Here is a 24,147-nt window from a genome sequence, read left to right on the forward strand (position 1 = left end):
AAGACATGACTCACTGGAAAAGACAATAATGTGAGGAAAAGTTGAAGGAAACATACCCGTCATGGGATGGTTTGACTCAAAGTCATTTATTCATGGTCATAGACATAATGCAAAAAGATATCAAATTTACAAAAAAACCCAATTTAAATATAACATTAGGTAAAGGTAAAGGTATCCCCTGTGCAAGCACCGGGTCATGTCTGATGCTAGGGGTGACGCCCTCTAGCATTTTCATGGCAGACTCAATATGGGGTGGTTTGCCAGTGCCTTCCCCAGTCATTACCGTTTACCCCCCAGCAAGCTGGGTACTCATTTTACCGACCTCGGAAGGATGGAAGGCTGAGTCAACCTTGAGCCGGCTGCGAGGACTGAACTCCCAGCCTCATGGGCTGAGCTTTCAGACTGCATGTCTGCTGTCTTACCACTCTGCGCCACAAGAGGCTCTAAATATAACATTAATATAGCATTAATAAGACTCACTAAAAGGTAACCTCTTCCAGTTTTACCTATTGAAAGCTAAAGACAATGAAATTTCTAAAGGAATGTATTTTGAATTGTCACGGAAATTTCTTGCTACAATGCTTGCGGATTAATAGCCCATATCTTTCTGATTACATAGTTAGCAAGTTAAATGTAGTGACTAGAACGAATAGTCTGAGGACCTGTAGTGTCCAGGCCGCCCCCACCTCCAGCAGGACTAGCAGGGCATCTGCAGGTGCACTAGCCAGATGGCCACGCTCTCGGTTGATCCCCACCCGAGGCCAACACATTCAACACCTGGAACTGATGGTGCGGGAAGAGCCCTGAAGGAGAAATCCTCATGGATAAGGATTGACAGTAGGTTAAGTTTTATTTTTAAATTACAAATTGAATCTATAGCAGACCTAACACCAAGAAAGAAGCATGGGCACTAGGGATGTGGCTAGGAGCCAAAGGAATGGCATCCCAAAAAAGCTTGGGAGCTTTTATCCAGGAGTCCTTATCCAGGATAGGTACGTGTCCAGCTGCTGCTTAAAGACCACCAGTGAGGGGGGGCTCCCTGCCTCTTTAGGCAGCCGATTCCACTGCTAAACTATTTGAACTGTGAATCCCCCCCCCCTATATCTAGCCAGTCCTGTTCTACATGTAGTTTAAACCCATTACCGCTGGTCCTATCTTCTGCTGCCAACAGGAACCATTTCCTGCCCTCCAAGTGACAAACTTTCAACTATTTAAGGATACCAATCATGTCCCCTCACAGCCACCTCTTTTCTCAAGTCCCACCGCCTTTTCTTGTAGGGCTTCGTCCCCAGGCCTCGGATCACCGTCCTCACTCTCCTCTGCACCCACTCAAGTTTGTCCACACCCTTTTTGAAGTGAGGCCTCCAGAACTGCACACAGGACTCCAGGTGTGATCTGACCAATATCTGACCAGAGGGAGTATGACATCTTGCGATTTTGATGTGATGCTTGTGTTGACAGAGCCCAAGATTACGTTTGTCTTCTTTACTACCACATTTGGTGGAAATAGACACCTGATCCCCTGGAGCAAAGCTCAGTTCTGAGGGCCTCTTGCCATGTGCAGTTTGTAGGACTTTTTTGCTTTACCCAAAGTGGGAGTTTTGGCCATGTGTCACTGATCTTGCTTGTCCAGCTGTGGCCCTCCCGCTGACAGCTCTAGCATGGGGAGGGGTTTGGCTTGATATCCATACACAGCCTCAAACAGGAAAATGCCAGCACTTTGGTGAATCACGTTGTTATAGGAGAACTCGGCAAACGACAATAAATCAACCCAACTGTCTTGCTGGCAATTGATAAAATACCATGGCTCCTGCTCCAGAATCGGATTAACCTGTTTGATTTGTCCCTTTGTTTCTGGGTGATAACGAGAACTTAGTTTCACCCCCAATAGTTTAAGGAACTTTCACCAGAACTTGGCAATGAACTGGACCGCACAGACAGGAATTGCTTTGCCAGGAATTGCGTGCGGACAAAAAATGTGCTGGACAAACAAAGCTGCAAGATTTTGAATATTGGCAGCAATGCACAAGGCAAAAAATGAGCTTGATTACAAGACAAATTGACAATTGACAACAATCCATAATGACACTTTTTCAGTGGTTAGGGGGCAGATCCATGAAAAAGCTCGTGGGAATCAATGTTCAAGGGGAACTTGGGGTCTCCAGTGGTTTCAGTGTTTGCCCCCACTCCATTAATATATTTGATTTATTTATTACATTTTAATACCACCCTCTCTTGTGGCTCAGGGCAGTTGACAGCATGCATTCACAGTTCACAAATTCCATTGTAATATTGGTACAGTACATACAAATTAAACTTACTAACTTGTTTTAACATTATACACATTTAAGCTGTTAAGTATATAACAAAATCAAGCTAGTAGGTCTAAACCATATAATGCAAACTGTCGCTCGATGGGGTGGCCAGACTGGGGGTCGCCTTGTGCTTTAGTGGGGGCCAGTCTTGGGGGGGGGCAGTGGGGGCCAGTCTTGGAGTCCCCGTAGCGGTTCATTGACTTCAACCAAAAGCTTGGCAGAGCTCTTTTTGGTAGGCCCTGCAGAACTGTGCTAGCTCTAGCAGAGCCCTGATCTCCTTTGAGTGGGGGCAGGACAGAAAGAGCCCTGGTGGAGATCAGATGTGCTTCCACATACGACATACATGGAACAGCCTTGTACATATTGCTCTATTTAAGTTAGGTCCCAAAAGTGACACCTTATCAAGGGTAACATCTTTACAAAACCAAAACGGCCCACTGCTTTATTATCATGACATTACAGCAGAATTTATTATTATTATTATTAATTCAATTTATACCCTGCAGCTCTTGAGACCATCTTGTGGTGCGTTACAATCAGATCATGAAAAACCCCCAAGATAAAAACTAAAACAATTAAAACCCCACAATTATGAAAAGTTATCCAGCGGCAGAATAGACACTTACACCCTCCCTTCCTGCTCAACCCTCCCCCCCCAGCACCTCAGGGAGCAATACTAGGGGGGGGGGGGCTGTCTTATCAGATGTTATAAATATACAAAAGTATATGAATATATATGGAGGGGCTCCCGATCACCCATGCTCTGTCCTCAACCAAAGACCTGGTTTAAGAGCTCCTTCTTGCAGCCCCTGTGGAACCGCAAAAGCTCCTGCAGGGCCCTCAGCTCTACCAGGAACTCATTCCACCAGGTTGGGGCCAGGAAACACCAACAGATTAGTACCCACGGAGCTCAATGTCCTGTGGGAAACGTAAGGTAACAGGCGGTCCCTCAGTTATGTGGGTGCCAGACCGCGAAGGGCCTTAAAGGTTAACACCAGGACATTGAACTTGATCTAGGCCAAAACTGGCAACCAATGCAACTGCCTCAGCACTGGCTGGATATGGGTCCTCCACGATGATCCTGTTAGGACCCAAGAAGCAGCATCTTGCACCAGCTGCAATTTCCGGTTCAAGGACAAGGGAAGGCACACATAGAGCGAGTTACAGCAGTCATTCCTGGAGGTGATAGATAGGATGCAAGTAGCCTCACTCGGAGAAGGTGGGACATTGGTGGGGCAGCTGCTAGACAGGTGCTTTTCCCTGGCGTTTTTCACCTGGCTGCACTGCTGTTGTTGGTCTGGGAGATGTGGTTTCAGCACTCTCCCTTCATGTAGGGGTTTCACTCGCCAGCCCTGATGCTGCCTCACCAGTTTCACTCACGGAGCCTGATTCTCCACATCACTGACCCTCAACATAAATGTTGGAGGAGAGAACCGGAGAATCTCAGGGTTCAGCCTGACTTGAAAAACTACACTTTCGTGGTCTTGCAAGGCGACAGAAATCACTGGAATAGGAGGTCACAGACCTGCTGCTGTAGGAGCCGCAGCCGAGCCTTGGCCTCTTGAATTGGGTCCTCAAATGGTTCTCGCAGCACTTGCATAAACACATCCAAGCCCCCCGACTTGAGGGTGTCCATACTGAACAAGTCAACTAGCCAGTCACGCTCCCATATAGCAGACTGGCTGGTGTCTGACTCAAAAGCCACTCCCCACTCTCACATGGAGGCAGGGACTTGTACAACAAAGTAGGAAAGTTTCCCCATGGTTGCATCAAAGACAGCCTTCAAGTTTCGGGAGGTTGCTGAGCCCTTTGGGGGTGCTGCGGACACCATGTGTGGTTTTAGTGGCATGGGTGGTGGAATGGGTTGTTGGTCCAGCAGTTGCCCTGGTTCTTGGCCTTGGCGAAGCTTCTGCCAAGGCAGCTTGCTCAGTGACCTTGGGCCGGCACATACTCAGCCTAACCTACCTCACAGAGTTACTATGAGATAAAAGGGAAGAGAAGAAAACAATGTAAACTGATTTGGGTCCCCATTGAAGGGAAAGTTGGGGCATTAACAAAGTAGAAGAGCAAAATAAACCTTCAGCAAAGGTTCAGCTACTCCACACTGTTTCCCTGCTTGGTGTAGTGGTTAGGAGTGCAGACTTCTAATTCCTCGCTCTTCCTCCGCATACAACCACTGGGTGACCGTGGGTTCGCCATGGCACTGATAAAGCTGACCAAGCAGGAATATCAGGGCTCTCTCAGCCTCCCCTCCCTCTGTTGTAGCAAGAGGAGAATGTAAGTTCTGAGACTCCTTCAGTTAGAGAAAAGCAGCATCTAAGAACCAACTCTTCTTCTTCTTCAGTAATATCAGCCTCACCTCCCTCGCAGGGTGTCTGTTGTGGGGAAGAGGAAAGGGAAGGCGACTATAAAACGCTTTGAGACTCCTTCGGGTAGACAAAAGTGGCATATAAGAAACAACTCTTCTTCTTTCATCTTCACTAATTACTTCACGTTCTCTGTTCTCATTTTCTTGTGACTTTCCAACTAGACAGTTCTTTTATACTTAACTAGGGGCAAAGCCCGTTGTCTCCAAGAATACAACGGGCGCTAGAGCTTAGCAGTGGGAAGAGGAAGGGGAGGAGTTGTCCAGTCTGTAAGGGCATGGGGTTGTCATGTGTGTTGTGTGGGAGATTGTGGTGGCATGGTGGCAAATGAGGCCATGGGTGTGGAGATATGGGTGTCAAGAACCTGTGGTGTGGAATGTTCGTTGATTGTGGGAGAGGACTGACCTTTGGGAATTGTGGCATAGTGGTTACAGATGAGCTTTCCAGAGCCATGTCCTCAGATATGTGAAGGGAAAATCAGACTGGAGACTGTTCTTAGGGGAAGATTACATGGCAACCAATTCCCCCCAGTTCTGCGTCATTTCCCTTCTTGTGTGAATTAGGCCACATTCAGCGAAATGCCCCTCTGCCCTAATACACATAGGGTAGTCACAGTACACAGGTGTCCACCCTGTTCCTTCTGTCTCCCATATTTTCACTGTTGGTAAAATGTTATGTGCCCACATGCTTCTTTCATGGTTGCTCCTTAGAAGAACGGATTTTTGTACCCTATTGCTTACTACCCAAAGGAGTCTCAAAGCGGTTTACAAACACCTTTTCCATTTGTCTCTCCACAATAGTCAACCTGTGAGGTATGTAGGGTTGTGAGAGATCTGAGAGAACTGGGAATGGGCCGCAGTAACCCAGCAGGCCTCAGGTGTCTCAAAGCATTTTCCAATTGTCTTCCCCTTCTCTCCCCATAGCAGACTCCCCATGAGGGAGGTGGGGTAGCGAGCCTCACAGGGAAGGTGGCAACCCTAAGAGGAAGACTGTCTGTGCACAGCAGTCTTGACCTTAGTAAGGTTTTTAATACTGTTTTTTTATTTGCCAGGCCAAGGTTATTTGCCAGTTACTATTTCAGTGACAATGTGTCTCCAGACATTTACTTGTTCTCTATTTAGTTTCAGGCTGTAAATATTTATTTAGATCTTCCTGCACTTTCCAGACTCACAGGACTGATGCTGGTCTGCCTGTCTGCGCCCCAGAATACAAACAGTTGCTGATAAGGGCTGGCCATAACCCATAGGCCAGGAGGGACACTCCTGCACCACTCCCTACCAACTGCAGGCAAAAATGGCTCATTTGAAGGCTGGACTCTGAGGCATTGTACGATTTTGAAGTCCCACCTCCAAACCTCCAGGAATATTTCCAACCCAGGGATAGCCAACCTACAGGTGTGGCCTGGAGAGCTCCTGGAATTACAGCTCACCTGCAGAGTATAAAGATCAGCTCCCCAGGCAGAAAGGGCTACTTTGGACAGGGTTGCGGTAGAGAAGAAACATTTAAGGCTTCCCACACAGGTTGTTGTTCAATTGAAAGACTTGAGGCCTACTGCACAGGGTTGTTGTGCAGATGAAACAGGAGACGAAAGAGCCAGCTTCCTCTGCAGAATAACACTGTGCAGTGGCCTCAAATCTGCAGAGAGTTGCAAAGAAGAAAGACACATGGTTTGGCTGTGTCTAACCCCCGGCCAGAGCAGTATTTTAAGTGAGAAGGGGCTTTTATGTGGCCTCCCTGTCAGGCAACTGTTTGGCAGAAGGGGAAAGTCCCCCCCCCCTCAAAAGGAAGGCCCTCAGGCTCCCCTGCGTTGCTCTTGGAAAGGCCTCCTTCCCTCAGTTAGGGCCTGTCAGAGGCTCCTTTGCAGCAGGCCTGAAGGGGGGGAGGGAGCACACTCTCCAGCCTCCTGCCAGCTCTGTCAGGGTTCTGAGGCAATTTACAGGTGGACATGACAGTTAGGACAGCCTTGGGGCGAAAAGGGCTGGCACAGCCTGTCCAAGCCTCTGTTCTCACCCCCCTTAACAGCCCTGCTGACCTCCTCTCCCTGCGGTGGTCAGGAGTAGACTGGCAGCCAGACTGGGCTGGGTGAATGGAATTTTGGTCTGTCCTGGTGAGGGGCCAATAGGAAGGCACTTTGCACGCCTCCCCATTGGCTGCTTGGCCCTGGATGGACACTCGGAGGGCCCAATCAGGAGCCGCTTCGTGGCTCCTGATTGGGCTCTCTGAGTTTTTATCCTGGACAGGGCCCGCTCTAACTCCTCCCCAGGTGGCCTTACTCTTTTATTTAATAGGACCCTGTCCTATTTAAAGATAATAATAAAAGGTGGGTCATTCATTTTTTTCTGGGTTGGGGCAGGAGCCTTAAATGCTGCTTTTGACTTCGTAGCTAGAGTTTTTGCTGGTTTAAAAAATTTACTATTTAATTATGAAACAACCACTACAATATATCTAATGGTACCTCAACACATACAGCCCAGTTTCAAGATGATAATGTACAACTGATTCATAAATGCTCTGAGAGAGGGGGATGAACAAGCTGGTTTGAGAGAGTAGTTAATAGACAGAAAAGAAAGAAATTTTAAAGGGATGGTAGATACCCATAGCGTACATTGTTAATACAGAACAACCTGGCACTATGAACATGTAAAACAAAATTGTCAAAAATCAGGTCTTAATAAAGATAAACACCACAAATGGGATGCAAAAGGTTGGCTAGAATACTGTATGGTCCACAGTGATTGAGTAAATAAATCATGGAAAGTCCAGATTAAACACCTAGCATGGACCCAATTAACACATGATTTTGAAACAATTTTACTGCAGTCTTTGTCAATGCGTTATCAGGATAAAACACAAAATATTTATTTCTGTTGAACAAATATAAGTTATCTATCATTCTTACCCATATGTCCATTCTGTGGTGGGCTTATTAATGAAATTCTTGGTTGAGCCACCGTTTCAATCTAGGGACATTCAGAAATATTAAAAGTACAAAACAGTTAACAGTTGCATATCAGCACAGCATTGTACAGTAAATACAACAGTACTGATCATCGGTTGTTGTTGTTATGTGCGAAGTCGTGTCCGACCCATCGCGACCCCATGGACAAGGATCCTCCAGGCCTTCCTGTCCTCTACCATTCCCCGGAGTCCATTTAAGTTTGCACCTACTGCTTCAGTGACTCCATTCATCCACCTCATTCTCTGTCGTCCCCTTCTTCTTTTGCCCTCGATCGCTCCCAGCATTAGGCTCTTCTCCAGGGAGTCCTTCCTTCTCATGAGATGGCCAAAGTATTTGAGTTTCATCTTCAGGATCTGGCCTTCTAAAGAGCAGTCAGGGTTGATCTCCTCTAGGACTGACCGGTTTGTTCGCCTTGCAGTCCAAGGGACTTGCAAGAGTCTTCTCCAGCACCAGAGTTCAAAAGCCTCAATTCTTTGACGCTCGGCCTTCCTTATGGTCCAACTTTCGCAGCCATACATTGCAACTGGGAATACCATAGCCTTGACTAAACGCACTTTTGTTGGCAGGGCGATGTCTCTGCTTTTTAGGATGCTGTCTAGATTTGCCATAGCTTTCCTCCCCAGGAGCAAGCGTCTTTTAATTTCTTTGCTGCAGTCCCCATCTGCAGTGATCTTGGAGCCCAGGAAAATAAAATCTGTCACTATCTCCATTTCTTCCCCATCTATTTGCCAGGAATTGAGAGGGCTGGATGCCATGATCTTTGTTTTCTTGATGTTGAGTTTCAAGCCAACTTTTGCACTCTCCTCCTTCACCCGCATCAACAGGCTCTTTAGTTCCTCTTCACTTTCTGCCATTAGAGTGGTATCATCTGCATATCTGAGGTTGTTGATATTTCATCGGTATAGGACCCCATACTATTTGTTGCCACAGCCAGTTTTTAGAAATAATAATAAATGGATATATTTTTATTTATTATAAAAATGTGTCAGTTACAAAACCTCGTTATATGTAAAATTAATAAAATTAACATAACTATGACATCTTGTAATTTTGATGTGATGCCTTTGTTGATACAGCCCAGACTGCATTTGCCTTCCCGGCATCACACTGTCTGCTCATATCAAGTTTGTACAGTCCACAAGCGCCCCAAGATCTCGTTCACCCACACTGCTCCCCAGAAGTGTCTCCCATCCAGTATGCTGCTTCTAATTTTTGTGACCCAGATGTGGAACTCTGCATTTATCCTTATTGAATTACGTCTTGTTTTCATTTGTCTACTTTTCCATTGTTTTAGATTAGATCTCGTTGAATTGTATCTCAATCTTCTGAGACGTTTGCTCCTCCTCTTAATTTGGTATCATGTGCAAATTTAATGAATAGTCCATCCACCCCCTGATCCAGATGGTTGAAAAGATGTGGAAAGTTACAAGACGCAGTGCCGAGCCCTGCTGACATCCTCCCTTGCCCACATAGAAAAGGGAAAGCCACTTACTTTTCTCACTGAAGGTGGCACGTAATCCATCTCCATCGATGGGTCCCTCCTGTTGGAATGGGGATACACAGTCAAACAATAATATCCACAATGTCAAAATAAAGGAATGCTTTTAAAGATGTGAATCATATTTATCCCTGTACAGTTTTCTTTTCTGTTTAACATTACAAATGATGAAATACTGCAGCAATTAGCATCTGATCTATACACTAAACTCATTTGGGCAGAATTGCTACCTGTAAAGAAATACATTTTATTTTGGACTTGAGACAACCCCAACATTTCAAAGAATTTTCTTGCTCCTGGAAGTGGGCGGGCAAAAGGGGAAGTCAATGGCTGCCGGGAATGGCCCAAATGCGCGTTTTCTTTGCTGTCAAGTGATTTCCAAATATTGAAAAATACCGGATCCAGTACTGAACCCTACTCACCTCCCTTCAATCTGACAAAATACCACTGACAACTACTCAGTTCCTTATCAGGAACCCTATCCACCAAACTATTCAAAAATCCAGTCTGCAGTCCTCCAGTTTACCCATCAGAACATCATGAAGAACCTTGTCAAAAGCCTCATTGAAATTCATCAGCTGAGTTTCCATGATGTGGTAAGTCCGTCACTCAGTCAAACAAGAACACAAGGTTGGTCTGGCAGGACCTCTTGGAGACAAATGCATGCTGACTTCCCCAGATCAATTCAGCTTCAGATGTCTGCAGATCACCCCTTTTAAAATCTGCTCCATTATCTTCTCTGCAACTGAGATCAAACTCATTTACCCATAGTTTCCAGGGCCATCTTTCCTCCCATTTTTCAAGATTAGGTCAACATTCACCCCCCTAGCATCTCTCCAGTCCTCCACTGGGGCACTGCTATTTGCTCTCCTACATTAGAATCTCTTTGTTAGACATCTCCTTCCCCTTGTGGCTTCAGTAGCTCTCCTGATAAATTTCCCCAAACATTGTCCTGCCAAACATATTCTTCCCCCACTTGCACAAGTGCAGTCCATCATGCCTTCTTCTTGAAAACCTATTGTGTGGACCCAGAACCAAATCCCACCTGCCAGACCACCAACGCAGCCAGTGGTTCACTTCCATTATCTTCAGCCCCAGTTCATTCCTTGCAGGCCGGATTGAAGAAAAAACAACTTGTGCCCCTGTTTGTTTCAGTTCCCTCTCAAGATCTTTATAGTCAGCCTTAATACATGTCATTGTGTTCACAGCCATGTTGTTCATTCTGAAGTGGACCATCATAATGATCAATAGGTTTGATCAGTTTCGGCATCCGATTCATAATATCTTTAATCTTTCACCCTGGCATCTTATAGAATCAGGTTCCTCTAGTCCAACCCCCTACACCTCTTTGGCTATGGGGTCAGGCCTAGCCACATGATGTTCCATGCCCCTAGGCAGAGTGTCACTGATTACCAACACTTTCCTTTTCCGTCTAAGACCATTTCCTCCTATTCCCGTGGCCTCTTCTCTCTGCCTTTGATTTCATTTTGATTCCTCTTCTGCCCTTGTTGCTTCCATCTCCACCATCAGGGCCAGAAATCTATTCCTGAGCTCCAGTGGTTCCGAGTGCCATCTTGCTCAACGCCTTCTGACTCATATTGTAGCAGTTAGGGGAGTCTCCATAGAGAGGTCAACCCGCCCCCATTCTCCCTTGGGCTGGTCTCTTCATTCCTATGCAGGTTTGCATAGCTCCTGCCAATGAAATCCTCTCCTTCCTTGAACACTACCAATATGCTATGCGTAGCCAAGGCTTTGCCCATCCCAGGGCCTAGTTCCATTTCTCTCCTTTTCTCTGTCTCTAAGCCACCACCTCCAACTTCTTATCTGGGTCCTGGAAACACAGTTGGAGTGTGCCTGGGAATGGCTGGCACCTGGGCAGGGTGGGAGGGTTGGCCCTTTCCTGTAATCGCTTTGCCTGCTGAGGGTGTGGGCCCAGGCAGTCTGTTGTGCAGGGGGCTCCCGGGCCTAGACAGAGCAGGGAGGTTTGCCCTGCTTTGTAATCGGCTCACCTGCAGACGGAAGGTGGGCCCGGGGGTGGCTCTGAGCCTGATCAGGGAGGGAGATCAGGGTGGCCCTGCCCTGTAATCACCTTGTCTGTGGAAGGGGGGCAAGCCTGGGGAGTCAGTCAGATTCCCTACAAGTATGGAGTCTCTAGGACCCCAGGGAGCATTCTTCTACATCCCAAACTTACAGAACTGGCTCAATTTATCCTAGGCCATTTGGGTTCAGGCTCAATTCAGATTCAGTTTGGAAACGCAACCCGGACCACGAATTGAACTGCTTTTTGTCTGGTTCATACACATTCCTAATTTGGTCCAGGAAGGTGCTTTTACAAAAAGAACAAAACCATACATTGTGCTACTGAGTACGGTTTGTGTAATGGTGTAGTGGTTAAGAGCGGCGGATTCTAATCTGGTGAATGGTTTGATTCCCCACCCCTCCACATGCAGCCAGCTGGGTGACCTTGGGCTAGTCATGGTCCTGATAGTCCTGTTCTCGAAGACCAGTTCTGTCAGAGCTCTCACAGTCCCACCTGCCTCTCAGGGTGTCTGTTGTGGGGAGAGGAAGGAAAGGTAATTGTAAGATGCTTTGAGACTTCTTCAGGTAGTGAACAGTGGATATAAAAACCAACTCTGTATGTATTAACCAGCTCTTACTACATCGTTTGACATATCGCCTCCTCTAAGGAGCTAAAGATCGAGCCCACAGAATTTGCTTCAGTTCCCCAGTCCCAGAAAGATTAAGTTCGCCTTCACCAGGACTTTTTCAGCTGTGGCCCCAGCCTAGAAGAATGCTCTTCCAAGCAAGGTCAGGGCTTGGCATGACGCTAAATGATTCCACAGGGCCTGTAAGACAGAGCTCTTCCACCAAGCCTATCACGGAGGCGTAAAATTGTCTCTCACAATATCTGGCCTCCCTGCTGAAAGCATTTAACAACTTCTGACTATTAAAATCTCTGCCAATACCGAGAATGCACTTTATGTTTCCCTCTCTCCCACCAGAGAGAAGGTGGCAACTTGATATGCCTCTGATGAAATTAAGTGGATTAAAATGTTTTTAATGAATTTATATTTATGTATTTTATAGAATGCTGAGGGCTGCTCTAAGCCTTCGGGGAAGATAATTTTTATTGCAATTTTTAAAATCCTAGTTCATCCTATTAATTACACCCATTTACACTGTGTAATCTGCCTCCAGTCTCCATAAGAAAGGCAGAACTATAAATTAAGTAAACAAACATAGTTGTGATTGCTTATTTATGGACATCAGTGTTATTTGGGGGGGGGGGGGATGTTTTTTCCCTACCTTTTGTCCCTGCTGGCCCAGTATTCTCCCCTGTTCAGTAACTGCTCTACTTCGCCACCTTTGTTGACTGGCTCATAGCTTTTTCTACATGGTAATTAAAGGAATTAACTGTAGCTCATACAAAAATATTGTGCACAAATAAGTTCAAAATGTAACTGTCATGTTAATAATAAAATGCGTCTCACTGTTGCTGATGCAAATGCTGCCTTTGCTGTGCTGCTTTCCGATATCTGTCCAATTCTGTAATCTGCGCAAAATAATGGAACCATTTTGGTAAGACTTTTCTTTGTAGCCCACTTACATCTTGATAAAAAAGATCTCACTGTCTTAATCATATTATGCCTTTCAAGCATCTATAGCGCCATCTTGGAAAAACGTCTCACAGAGGGGTACAGAATGGTGTTGTCAGGTAATCTTATCCTAGAGCATATTAGCCCCTGGACTCTATCAAAACCACTGCAAGATCACTTCCTCCTAGACTTCAGTCTTCCTAATAGGGGAGGGTCAGGTGCAAGCACCAGAACTTAACTCAGTACACCTGCCTGGCAATACTCATACTAGGAGGCTGCACTAAACAGGCTATAGAAAGAGAAAGACAGAGCAATAGCAAGTGGGCTTCATGGGAGGCCTGGACCTGCTGGGAATGGTTGCTCTTCTGTAGGAAGCCCCAGCAACTAAAGGGATGTGAGAAATGTTTGAAAAAACACTGTTCTCTTCCAGCAGGGAAGGGCCTTGGAGAAAGATCAGCCGTTTTGTGACAGTACGCGCTGGTACTTACTACTGGTACCTTGGGAGGATCCTTGTATGCCAGGCTGCCCTGCTCAGCCAAAGAAAGAGAGAGGGGACCGTCAGGAACTGCTTAGTGGGGTTCTGCAAACGAAGGTCAGAATTGGTGCAATTGGGTGCAGTCTTAGATATCAGTACTGGCAGCTTTTTAAACAGAATAAACCACTGCTTTTTACTGTGCACCAGTGTTCTTCAGCTATAAAATGGCACCTATTTATACAGTACAGCATACACAATGCACTTCATGTTATTCGCATGAAGATTTTGTTCTTGCTTTGTGCTTCTGGCACGGGTGAGCCTGGGTGATATTGGGCTGGCCATTCTCAGGCAGACTGTACTGCTTGGCTAAAGCAGCCTGTCTGTAACCTCATCTATTGACGCAATAGTGTACAATTTCATGCACAAAATGTTGGACGCTATATAAAGATTTTGTTGTCAGAAGAGACATTTAATAGAACTTTCCTACTAATGTGCTGGTTTATTAAAAGATATATTATTTTAGCAATACATGAAAAATAAGGGTAAGTGTAATTTCCACTGAACTTTTCCCCAGACATTCAAAGCAATGAGTCAAGAGTACCTTCTCCTTGTAGTAAGTTAATAAATGCCCTCTGTGTTTTTCCTGGAATTGTGAAATCTACAAATAAAGAAAAGAAGGCATTATTAATCATGCTAAGACATTTTGATACAATAAACATCTAGAACACCACCATCTAATGTTAAACCTAATGTAATTCTTCAGACTCTTAAACTCTCTTAAAGTTTGCAATCCAGCTTTGACCCTCCCAAGGTATAGGCCAGTTCTTTCTCAACCAGGATTTTCTGACAGCCCTGGAAAGGTTTCCTGAATGGGTGGGAGTTAATTAATTTTGTATATTTTTAATGCGATAAAACATTTACAGAGTGATATGACCATATACAGTCATGTCAACCCACACACCCCCTCCCAAAAGGGCCAATGATGGGGCTGGAGGGAATGGGAAGGGGCCCTGGGTGGGCATGTACACAGTTCTGCTTCCCAACCATATTCTGCACCATCACACCAGTTTTGGAGAGAGCAAGCAGCAGGCAACCAGCAGAGGGAAGCTCAAACGTGCTAAAGGTGCCTGCCTCGTCCTGCCCTCGCACCCGCCTCTCTCTCTCTCTTGTTCCTGGGGATGGGAATTTCTTTTTTAAAATGGCTAACTTCCTGGAGCAACGAATAGGTGAACAAGCATGCAGGCGATGCCAGAGATAATTTTTTTTTCAAAGTTGTAACACAAAGTGTGCCTCTCTAAAGTTTTCTCCCACCTCCCAAAAAAAATCAGGAACGAGATTAATTTTTAAAAGTATCAAAGGACTCGTAATCCCATAAGGGGTGGCATTCAAAAAGCACTATGCATCTATGATTCTGTGTATGGGCATTTCAACGGAGAAGTCTGAAGTTTTAATAAAAAAATTAGCGGGCATCGCAGGACCTTTAAAATATGAAGAAAGGCGATTGGTTGCCTGGATTGATTGACTGGTGGAAGTGCAACACATATAAGACGCATTGCTTTCTTCCGCCATTTCCAGCATCAGATGTGGAGTGTAAGACACATGAAAAGATGGCAGACAAAGGCGAGACAGAAAAAAGGTGAGGAGGGGCTGGGAGGCACGATAAAATTAAGTGCTTTGCCATTCAGCTGGCAAACTGCTATTTTTACTGATGTGTGCAAATTGCCCAAGTACTGCAGTCCATGTGCTCTTTTCTTTAGTCACTCTCCATTCTCACCACAAGATGTCTCCCCAGGATCAACTAAGCCTATGCTGCCACTCTACAGCAAATTATTTGGCTTGCCTGTTGACCAAAGTCTCTCACCTGAGTTCATTTGCAGTTGTCACAGACCTCTTCAGCCCTCTGACAGCCCCTCTCTTGACAGAGCTTCCTTTATCCTGTAGAAAGGCTGAGGGCTGTCGTCATAGTTCTCTCTCTTGTATAGGTTTATTTGACTTCATTCTGACAACGGCAAGGTCTGAGATTTTCCAGCAATCTTTCCCAGGCTCCTAGCTATCACTTCCTGATTCCTATCACCTCCTGGACCTCAGTCAGCGGTCCTCTCCTTCTCTTACAGGGTCCTGTCTCCTTGGCCCCAGCCCTGTCCTCTTCCTCATTTAAAATATCATTTCTCTCCCTTCCATTTCTGGACCCCTCTACCTTCACCTTGTTCCTGATTGCTCCCACGTGGGTTTCTGTACTAATCCTTCACTGGCTACTCTCCGCAAGATACTACACAAAGCATCTATATATATATATATTTAAAACAAATATATCCATACTCCCTCTCACTTTTTACCTTTGTCCCCATTCCTTCCTTCCTTCCCCCTCCCTACCTCCTTCCTAACTTCCTTCTTCCCTTTTTTCTTTCTCCTCTCCTTCTTCCTACATCCTTCTATTTTTCCTTTCTTTGTTGTCCTCATTCCTTCTGTTCTTCCTTTCTCCTTCTCCCTCCCTTTCACTTCCTTTCTTTTTCTTTCTCCCCCCATCTCTCATTCTCCATTCCTTTTTTCTGTCTCCCTCCTACCTTCATTGCCTATCCCTTTCCTCCCTCCCTCCTTCCCTTCTTCCTCCCATCTTTTCTCATTATCTCTTCCTTCCTTTTTTCTGTCTTCTTTACTTCCTTGTTTGCTTTCTTTTTCTTTCTCCTTCCCTCCTTTTCTCTATCCCTAGAATCATAGAGTTGGAAGAGACCTCCAGGGTCATCTAGTCCAACCTCCTGCACAATGCAGGAACTACCTGCCCCCCCCCCCCCATGGTGATCCCAATTTCATGCCCAAGTGAACCCTCCACCAAATATCTCCAGTATCCAGCTTGACCTGGAGAAAAATCCCCTCCCATCCCACAGTGGCAATCAGCAATCCCCTGGGGATGCAAGGAAGGGCCACAGGAGACAAACATCAGTACACCCCTTCCTGGCCACCCACTCACACTCTGCCTAAGTTAATAAAAGCAGCATTTCTGTGAGATGGCTTCTAGCCTCTGCTTAAAACTTCCAAAGAAGGAGAATCTACCACCTCCTGAGAAACTGCTCTGTCAGGAACTTCTTTCGGATGTTTAGCCGAAAATTCTTTTGAATTAATTTCAACCCATTGGTTCTGGTCCGACTTATGTGGGGGGCATAAGGAGAGTTTTTCATGCTAATCTCCAATAGAGGGCACTCCATCCTCAACATGGTGCACATGCGTGCAGATTCCCGCTCGACGCACACGTGACCCTCAGGTGGACAGCAGTATGAAAGTATGCATCTTTGAGATCAAGGACTGGGCTGGGATCTCAGTATCGACATCAATCCTTGTTCTTTGATTTCTTCGGCTTCTTAGATGGTGGTTCAGCTGAACGGGACCCCTTGTCCGATTCCACGTTGTCCTCGGAGGCTACTGGGGCCAGGGACAGAATAGCTGAAACTGATCGCTTATTGGGCCGTGTCGGAACTGATGTGGGAAGAGATGCAACAGAACGAACAGACGGCGCCAGGAGATACTGGAGTGGACTCAGCTGTTGGGGGGCGGGGGGAGAGTGGATAAGGCCTCCCAAATGCATGTCTTCAACAGGAGGATCTCTCTGACCAAGCCTGAGGCGGACATTTTTGGGAGATTCAACAAGCAGTAACATTATGCACTTCTCTGGGATACAAAAGGCATCTATCATGCTCATCTGATTGTGGCATTTTAACTACGTAGTGAGAGCACTTCTTAAAGATTGCCTTGAAAGCCATAGCTGATGACCAGCTCCTGCCACATTTGGAGGAAGTTTTGGTGTTTGACCTCAACCAGTCAGGCTTTTGTCCTGGCCACAAGGTGGAGATGGTGTTGGCTGCCTTGGTGGATGATCTCCGGGACCAGCTGGATCGGGAAGGTTCAGCCATCCTTGTGATGCTCAATCTGTTGGCCATGTTTGATGTGGCCACCGTTGGCCCACCGCCTCGCTGTGGTCGGGATTTGGGGGACGGCCCTTCAATGGCTGTGCTTCTTTCTCTGGAACTGGACACAGAGGGTGGCAGTGGAGGAGGAATTCTCATGCCCTTATTGACTCCCTTGTGAGATCCCACAGGGAGTGGTACTCTAAGATACATTATTTAACATGTGCTCTCTGGCACAGCTGGTCCAAATTTATGGGCTGGAGTGTCACCAATATGTAAATGACACACAGCTCTATTTCTTCATGGATGGCCACCCGGACTTTCCCTCAGATACATTTGTCAGATGTTTGGAAGCCTGAACCTCAACCCCTCCAAGATGGAGTTCCTGGGGCTGGGCAGAAAGGTTGCAGACCAGGAAGCATGCCTACCCACCCTGGCTGGGACTTAACTTGACCCAGACTGTCTAACCAGAGAGATCCATTCAATGGTTATCTCTAGAACGGACTTCCGCAACTCGCTCTATGCAGATCTACTATGCAGATCCTTGACCCAGAAAGTCAAGCTGGTGCAGAATGCAGCTGCTAGGGTCCTCACTGGTACATTTTGGAGGGCCCACATCCAGCCTGTGCTGAGGCAGCTGCATTGGTTGCAAGTCCTGGCCCAGATCAGGTTCAAGGTTTTGGTGCTCACTAAGGCCATCTGTGGCTTGGGCCCTGCCTACCTGAGAGACCGCTTAGCTCTTTATGCACCACACAGATTTCTCCACTCTGCTGGTGCTAATCTACTGGAGGTGCCTGGCCCTACGGAAGTACACACCTGGCCTCGACCCAGGAATGAGCTCCCAAGAGAGCTGGCAGAGCTATCAGAGTTCTGCAGGCAGCTCTTCAGCCAGGTCTCTGATTGAGGTCAGGGCTAGGAAGAATGGGGCCTCTCCTCAGGCTATGCGGTAATGCCTAGTGTACCCCACCCAGCGGGGTGAATGGCTGCAGGGGTGCGGGGAGAGACTACACCACTAATCTTGTTTTATCTTTTTGATTCATGCTCTGTTGTTGTTACGGGATGGGGTTTTTATGATGTTTTATGGGTTTTTTAAATATTGTACCCCACCTTGAGTCCCCGGAGAGTGGCAGGCTAAAAATCTAATGAATGAATGAATGAATGAATGAATGAATGAATGAATGAATGAATGAATAAAATTGATCACAGAGCTGTGGAAAAACATCTTCTTAAATCCTTTAATAACACTTTAAATACTTTTAAATGTCTATTTTGTCTGCATATAACCTCCAGGACCCACAGGGATAGGTACTACTCAAGGGACAAGGAGCAATAACCCAGGGGGTCCCAGTCTTGGATTTCTAACAGATGCTAATGCTATGATTAATTTATCATCCAGTACAGGGGTCTCCAATATGACACCCATGGGCACCATGGTGTCCCCTGACACCTTTCCTGATGCCCAAGTCTTTTTAGAAAGTGGCCAGGGCCAGGTGAGTTTTTTGTCCAGCAGGGCTTCTGAGTGGCCACTGGAGATTTGATTGGCTGTGCAGTGTTTTTTAGAAGTTGTTTCAAAATCAACTGTCACAATTGGGTGTATATAAGACAATATTTTTAAATCATATGTTCATCTTATAAAAGAAGTCTGCTAAACAGAACTTCTGCCTGAAATGTTGAAGAACCAATATTAGATTTCTGCACCATCTCATTGTTGACTCTATCTTCTGTGGTAGCCATTTAGTAGTTGTGTCCACCACCCTGTGTCAGAATTTCAAAGGTGCCCAAAAGCTGAAAAAGGATGGGGACTCCTGGCCCCATATGTTGCCCATGACAAATCATTCAAATCTGTTCACATGTTACTCACTTGTGAGACTTCTTTAGAATATTTTCGGCACAACCCGTCTATTCCCATAAACAGTGCCTGCATATCAGAATTCATCTGCAGTGAAATAAAGTAAACATTACTGAGGATCTTCATTACTTTAAAGTACATCAATAATTAGAAATTCTATAGAAATAAGATTGCAATGCTATTCACTTACTTTGGAGAAAGCCCCACTGAACTTACTGCTCAGTGACTTAGTGCCTGCCCACAAACATGGCTAATCTTGCAATCAGTTTTCATGACCATTCCTTGAACACTTGCCACTGACTGAGCAAGCACAAATCGTTCTATTTAATCTTAGAGGGGGAGAATGGCAAGGTTTCTACAAGTCTGGATGACTTATGAACACAAGGCATGGTGCTGCTTCTTCAGTTAACAAGAAGAGGCGGAAAGCAGCCCCAAGTTGCAGACCCGAAGATGATCAACACAGTACTGCTTTCACTCCTAATTTCTCCAAGGAAAATCAAGGTGCCCCAAGAGAGGGTTTGCCTTGCATGTAAATGAGGCAGTTTGAATAAGGTACATTCAACCGGAGAGCATGTTCACCATGACGTTCTCGGCATGCCTAATCAGACTCAGAAAACCTTCATTGGCATGCACAAACACAATCCAAGGAAATAACATGCCTAATCATTTAAACTGTCATCTCCCTGGTAAACGCAGACCAGCTTAAGAGCTCTTCATTACCAAGATAATCCTCCTTCCAGTTACTACTGGGGCTTTGTTACACAATATGGCTTTCCTGGGTATGCTTCCAGGTTGCGCTGAATCTGCAATAGTGTCCTGATACCAGTGCAAGGCTGGAAAAACTGAATCCCAAGCTAGAGGTGCTGGCTCCGGGCTGGGAAATTCCCAGAGAATTAGGGGACCAAAGACAGAGTTTGGACAGGGAAGGGACCTCAGTGGAACATAATACCACACAGTCCACCCTCTGAAGCAGTTATTTTCTCCAGGGAAACTGAACTCTGTAGCCTGGGATCAGTTGTCATTTTGGGAGATCTCCATGCCCTGCCTGGTGGCTGGCAACTGTATCAGCCAGGGTCTAATTACAGATATGTTTACGATACTGGGTTCTAGCCCTGTGTTCTTATTTGTGGTTGGTTGAATTACACTAGTTCCGTAGGGTCAAATACCTGTAAAACTTTACATCTCAGCAACCAATCAAATATCAATCTCTGAATACAGGGCAACTTTTTCTGTACCTCATTTGAAAGCATTATTGTACAACAGGGAGCTCTGCAAATCACACATTCTTCTTTTTGACCTGAAAGATAAAAACAAAGAAGAGCAGGTATCATTTTAACTGGCAAATGTGCATTCTTATGCCTGCAATCGTTAACTAGTACAGTGAAAACTTCATAAACCCACGTCTGTGGAGACATGGTGCTTGCAGGTTAAACAAATGTTGTATTTACCAATGAATGGTCTTGCCTGGGACCCAGGGCACGCACGGAGGCACTTCCCACTTGGCACTGCTGCCCTCCCCCAAGCCAGAGGACCGACACAACTGAGTCCAGCAGCACCCAGGCAAGTCTGTGTTGCAGGTGTGGCTTGACACAGCCAGGAAAATCAGTCATGCAAGCCAACCACAAGAGTCCTAAAGTGGCTTACAAACACCTTTCCTCTCCCGACAGACATCCTGGTAGGTAGGTGGGGCTGAGGGAGCTCTAACAGAATTGCTCTGAGAGAACTATGACTAGCCCCAAGGTCACCTAGCTGGTTGCAGGTGGAAGAGTGGGGAATCAAATCTGGTTCTCCAGATTGGAGGCTTCTTGATTAGAACCAAACAGGTTCCCACATGAACGAGGTATAAATCTGTATCAACGAGCTCTTTATATAAATCGGTGTTTCATTCCTCAGCTTGACTTTTATGGCATTTCCAGATTTAATTATATTTCCTGGACAACGTTATCACTAGTGTTATATGATATCTGAAAATTCTGAAGCCATAGTGGTGGAGGTGGGGAACTTGGGGGGGGGGATATTTTATATGCAATACTTAATTTCCCATCAAACAAATCTATTTTGCTGCTGTCATGTATAATTTAGCATATAAAACTGTGTAAGTGGCATATTTATAGGATTTAAAAATATAAATGTCTTGAGTTTCTACAAGTAAACTGCAAATACACCTAATATTAGTGTGAAACGGCTGCAAACTACTGCACCCTACACTGTATTAGCATATAGTAATAAGGTTCAATAAGGGCAGCCTATAAATATAATTATTATAAATAAACAAACTGAGGTCAGATTCAGTGGTCTATAGTTTCTGGGTCATCTCTCCTCCTTTTTGAAGATTGGGATAACATACAGGGCCATTCCGCATGACTTAAATGTAGCAAACGCTACTAATTCAAGGTTCCGCATTCCGCAGGTGTTCTAAGTCGGTCGGCCTCAAGCGAATGCCTCTTGCAGGCCCTGCGGAAGTTTGGGCAGGGCTGTGATCTCCTCACGGAGCTCTTTCCACCAGGTGGGGGCCTGGACCGAGAAGGCTATAGCCTTTGTTGAGGTCTGACGTGCTTCTCTGGGGTCAGGGATCTGCAGCCTGTTGGAGGTGGTGGAGCGTAAAACTCTTTTAGGGGTATAGGCATAGAGGCGGTCTCTCAGATACACTGGGCCCAAACCGCGTATGGCCTTAAAGGTGATTACCAAACCTTAAGCTTAATCTGGAAGTCAACTGGGAGCCAGCCAAGTTGTTGGAATTCTGGCCGGATGTGGGATCTCCATGATGTTTTCGTGAGAATCCTGGCCGTAGCATTCTGCACCAGTTGTAGTTTCCAGATCAAGGATAAGGGTAGGCCTGCCTAGAGCAAGTTGCAGACGTCCATCCTAGAGGTGACCGTCGCGTGGATCACTGTGGCTAGGTGCTCTGGGTCCAGGTAGGGCGCTAGTAGCTTGGCTTGGTGGAGGTGGTAGATTGTTAGCCGCGCTACCTTAGTGATCTGGATCTCCATTGTAAGGGAAGCCTCCAGGATCACGCCCAGGTTCCTGGCGGAGTGCGCTGGTGAGAACTGCACACCATCCAGGGTGGGCAGACGCACTTCCTCCCATGGTCCCTTCCTACCCAACCAGAGGACCTCCATCTTTGCAGGGTTGAGCTTCAGGCGACTCTGATTGATCACTGCTTCCAGACATCTGGCTGAGGGTTCTGGGGGAGAGTCAGGGTGGTCATCCATCAGGAGATAGAGCTGGGTGTCATCCACATATTGGTGGCAACCCAGCCCAAACCTCCGTACCAGCTGAGTCAGAGGGCGCATAAAGAGGGAGGACTGCTCCTTGTGGGACTCCACACGTGAGCTGGTGTTGGTTAGATACTCTCTCTCCTATCACTACCCTCTGTCTGCGGCCCCGGAGGAAGGAATTCAGGGGGCCATTCCCCTTATTCTGGTATCAGCTAGGTGGTGAGCTTGGAGCTCGTGATCTACTGTGTCAAACGCTGCTGATAGATCTAATAGTATGAGCAGCGCTGACCCGCCCCGGGCTACCTGGCGTCAGAGGTTGTCTGTCAAGGGGACTAGCGCTGTCTCCACCCCATGTTCAGGCCGGAAGCCCAACTGAAATGGGTTAAGAGAGGACAACCACTGAAGAAAATTACTTCTTGAAAACAGGACACATCTAGAGACCTGCCAGACACATTCTTCCCCAACTTGAAGAGTTGGTTCTTATATGCTGCTTTTTCTCTACCAGGAGACTTACAATCTCCTACCCTTTCTCTCCCCACAACAGCCACCCTGCGAGGGAGGTGAGGCTGAGAGAGCCCTGATGTTACTGCTCAGTCAGAACAGCTTTATCAGGACTGTGACGAGCCCAAGGTCACCCAGCATGTGGAGGAGCAGACAATCAAACCCACCTTGCCAGATTAGAAGCCAGTGCTCCTAACTCCTATACCAACTCTCCCCAACTTAATGTTGATAAGTAAAGGCCATCACGTGCTAATAGGCCTTCTTCTTGAACATTTATCCCGTGGTCCCAGAATCCAAATCCCACCTGCCACCACTACCAACACAGCCAGGGGTTCACCTCTATTATCTTCAGTTCCTGACTCATTCCTCTTCCCCCGACAGGTAGAATCAAAGAGAAAAACCACTTGTGACCCCATTTGTTTCAGCTGCCTCCCAAGATCTTCATAGTCAATACACTCAATTGTGTTCACCCTGCACTCGTGATAATGCAAGGTATCCGAAGTATCTGAAGAAGTGTGCCTGCACATGAAAACTTATAATCTGAATAAAATGTTGGTTTTATAGGTGCCCCTGGACTTAGTTTGTGTTGCATAATGGCATTGAGCAAGAGAAAGGAGCACAGGATGTGTAAGAACCATCACAGAGGAAGTACCTGTAGCTTTACGAAAGAAATGCACTCCGTGGCTATAGCTACCTTCCAGGTTTGGCCTGCCACTCAAGGGAGGGGGGGAGGGCAGGGTTCTTTTAGCATTTAAGAGCGGCCTCTCCAGGTGACTCAGCCTGGCAGGGCGACTTGCTCCTGGGGCTGGGGGCTCTGTCCACACAGACCCCTCCCCCCCCCGCTGGAAAAGCAGTTGCTTTGGGGGACTTACCTGCCACAGGGCCCCCCCCCGCCCCCCTGGGCCCCTTGCTGCGGCTCAGCAGAGGCCACTCCTCTGGTGCGGGGCCCGCGTCCCATCGCCGCAGCCCTGCCCCTCTTCTGGAGTGCTGAGGAAGCCCCGGGACTTCCCCGCGGGACCCCCCCCCCCCCAGGAGGAGTGGGCTGCCGGCGCAGGAGAGGCCTGGGCGAGTTTTAAAGGCCAGGTGGGCTGGAGGGGTCTGGGAGGTGGACCAAACCTTCACCTGGGGCAGGAGGGGGGGGGATGAGAGTCCTCCCGTGAGGCGGGCGGGCGGGGTCCGTTCCTCCGGGGGGGGCACCTTCGGGGGTACCTGCGGGGGGCAGGCAGGGCGGGCACAGGAGGTGTCCGCAGCTGGTGAGGCGCAGTCCGGCGCCGGCGCCCCCGCGGGGCCTCTGGAAGCAGCCGTTGCACGAGAGCGCGCCCGCCATGGCCGCAGGGGGGGGGGGGTGGGGGGAGGGGGCGTCCTTCCCGCCCTGGGGGCCACGAGGCGCAGGCCCTGCTCGGGGGGGGGCGGGGGGGAGGGAAGGGCCTGAAGGCGGAGAGGGCAGGGCAGGGCAGGGCAGCGGCGGAGT

The 24,147-nt window shown here is 47.1% G+C and overlaps 1 protein-coding gene across 7 annotated transcripts in view; it reads right to left on the minus strand.

Moving 5' to 3' along the window:
- Positions 1 to 24,147, minus strand: part of RNF212 (ring finger protein 212) — a 31,336-nt gene that overhangs the window by 6,626 nt on the left and 563 nt on the right. For 2 of the 7 annotated variants that reach the window (XM_077344112.1, XM_077344113.1), the window contains exons 2-9: positions 20,193 to 20,254; positions 18,970 to 19,044; positions 13,811 to 13,867; positions 13,223 to 13,261; positions 12,630 to 12,691; positions 12,445 to 12,528; positions 9,133 to 9,181; positions 7,581 to 7,641 (exon numbers count right to left, since the gene is read on the minus strand). In XM_077344112.1, the coding sequence (XP_077200227.1) occupies positions 7,581 to 7,641; positions 9,133 to 9,181; positions 12,445 to 12,528; positions 12,630 to 12,691; positions 13,223 to 13,261; positions 13,811 to 13,867; positions 18,970 to 19,044; positions 20,193 to 20,207 (442 nt within the window). In that variant the 5' untranslated portion in view covers positions 20,208 to 20,254. Of the gene's footprint in view, positions 1 to 7,580; positions 7,642 to 9,132; positions 9,182 to 12,444; positions 12,529 to 12,629; positions 12,692 to 13,222; positions 13,262 to 13,810; positions 13,868 to 18,969; positions 19,045 to 20,192; positions 20,255 to 23,798; positions 24,007 to 24,147 lie in introns of those variants that run through there. The other 5 variants (XM_077344110.1, XM_077344106.1, XM_077344108.1 and 2 more) reach the window with 5 other exon arrangements.

This window comes from Paroedura picta, chromosome 6, assembly GCF_049243985.1.
Source record: "Paroedura picta isolate Pp20150507F chromosome 6, Ppicta_v3.0, whole genome shotgun sequence".
Lineage (NCBI taxonomy): Eukaryota > Metazoa > Chordata > Lepidosauria > Squamata > Gekkonidae > Paroedura > Paroedura picta.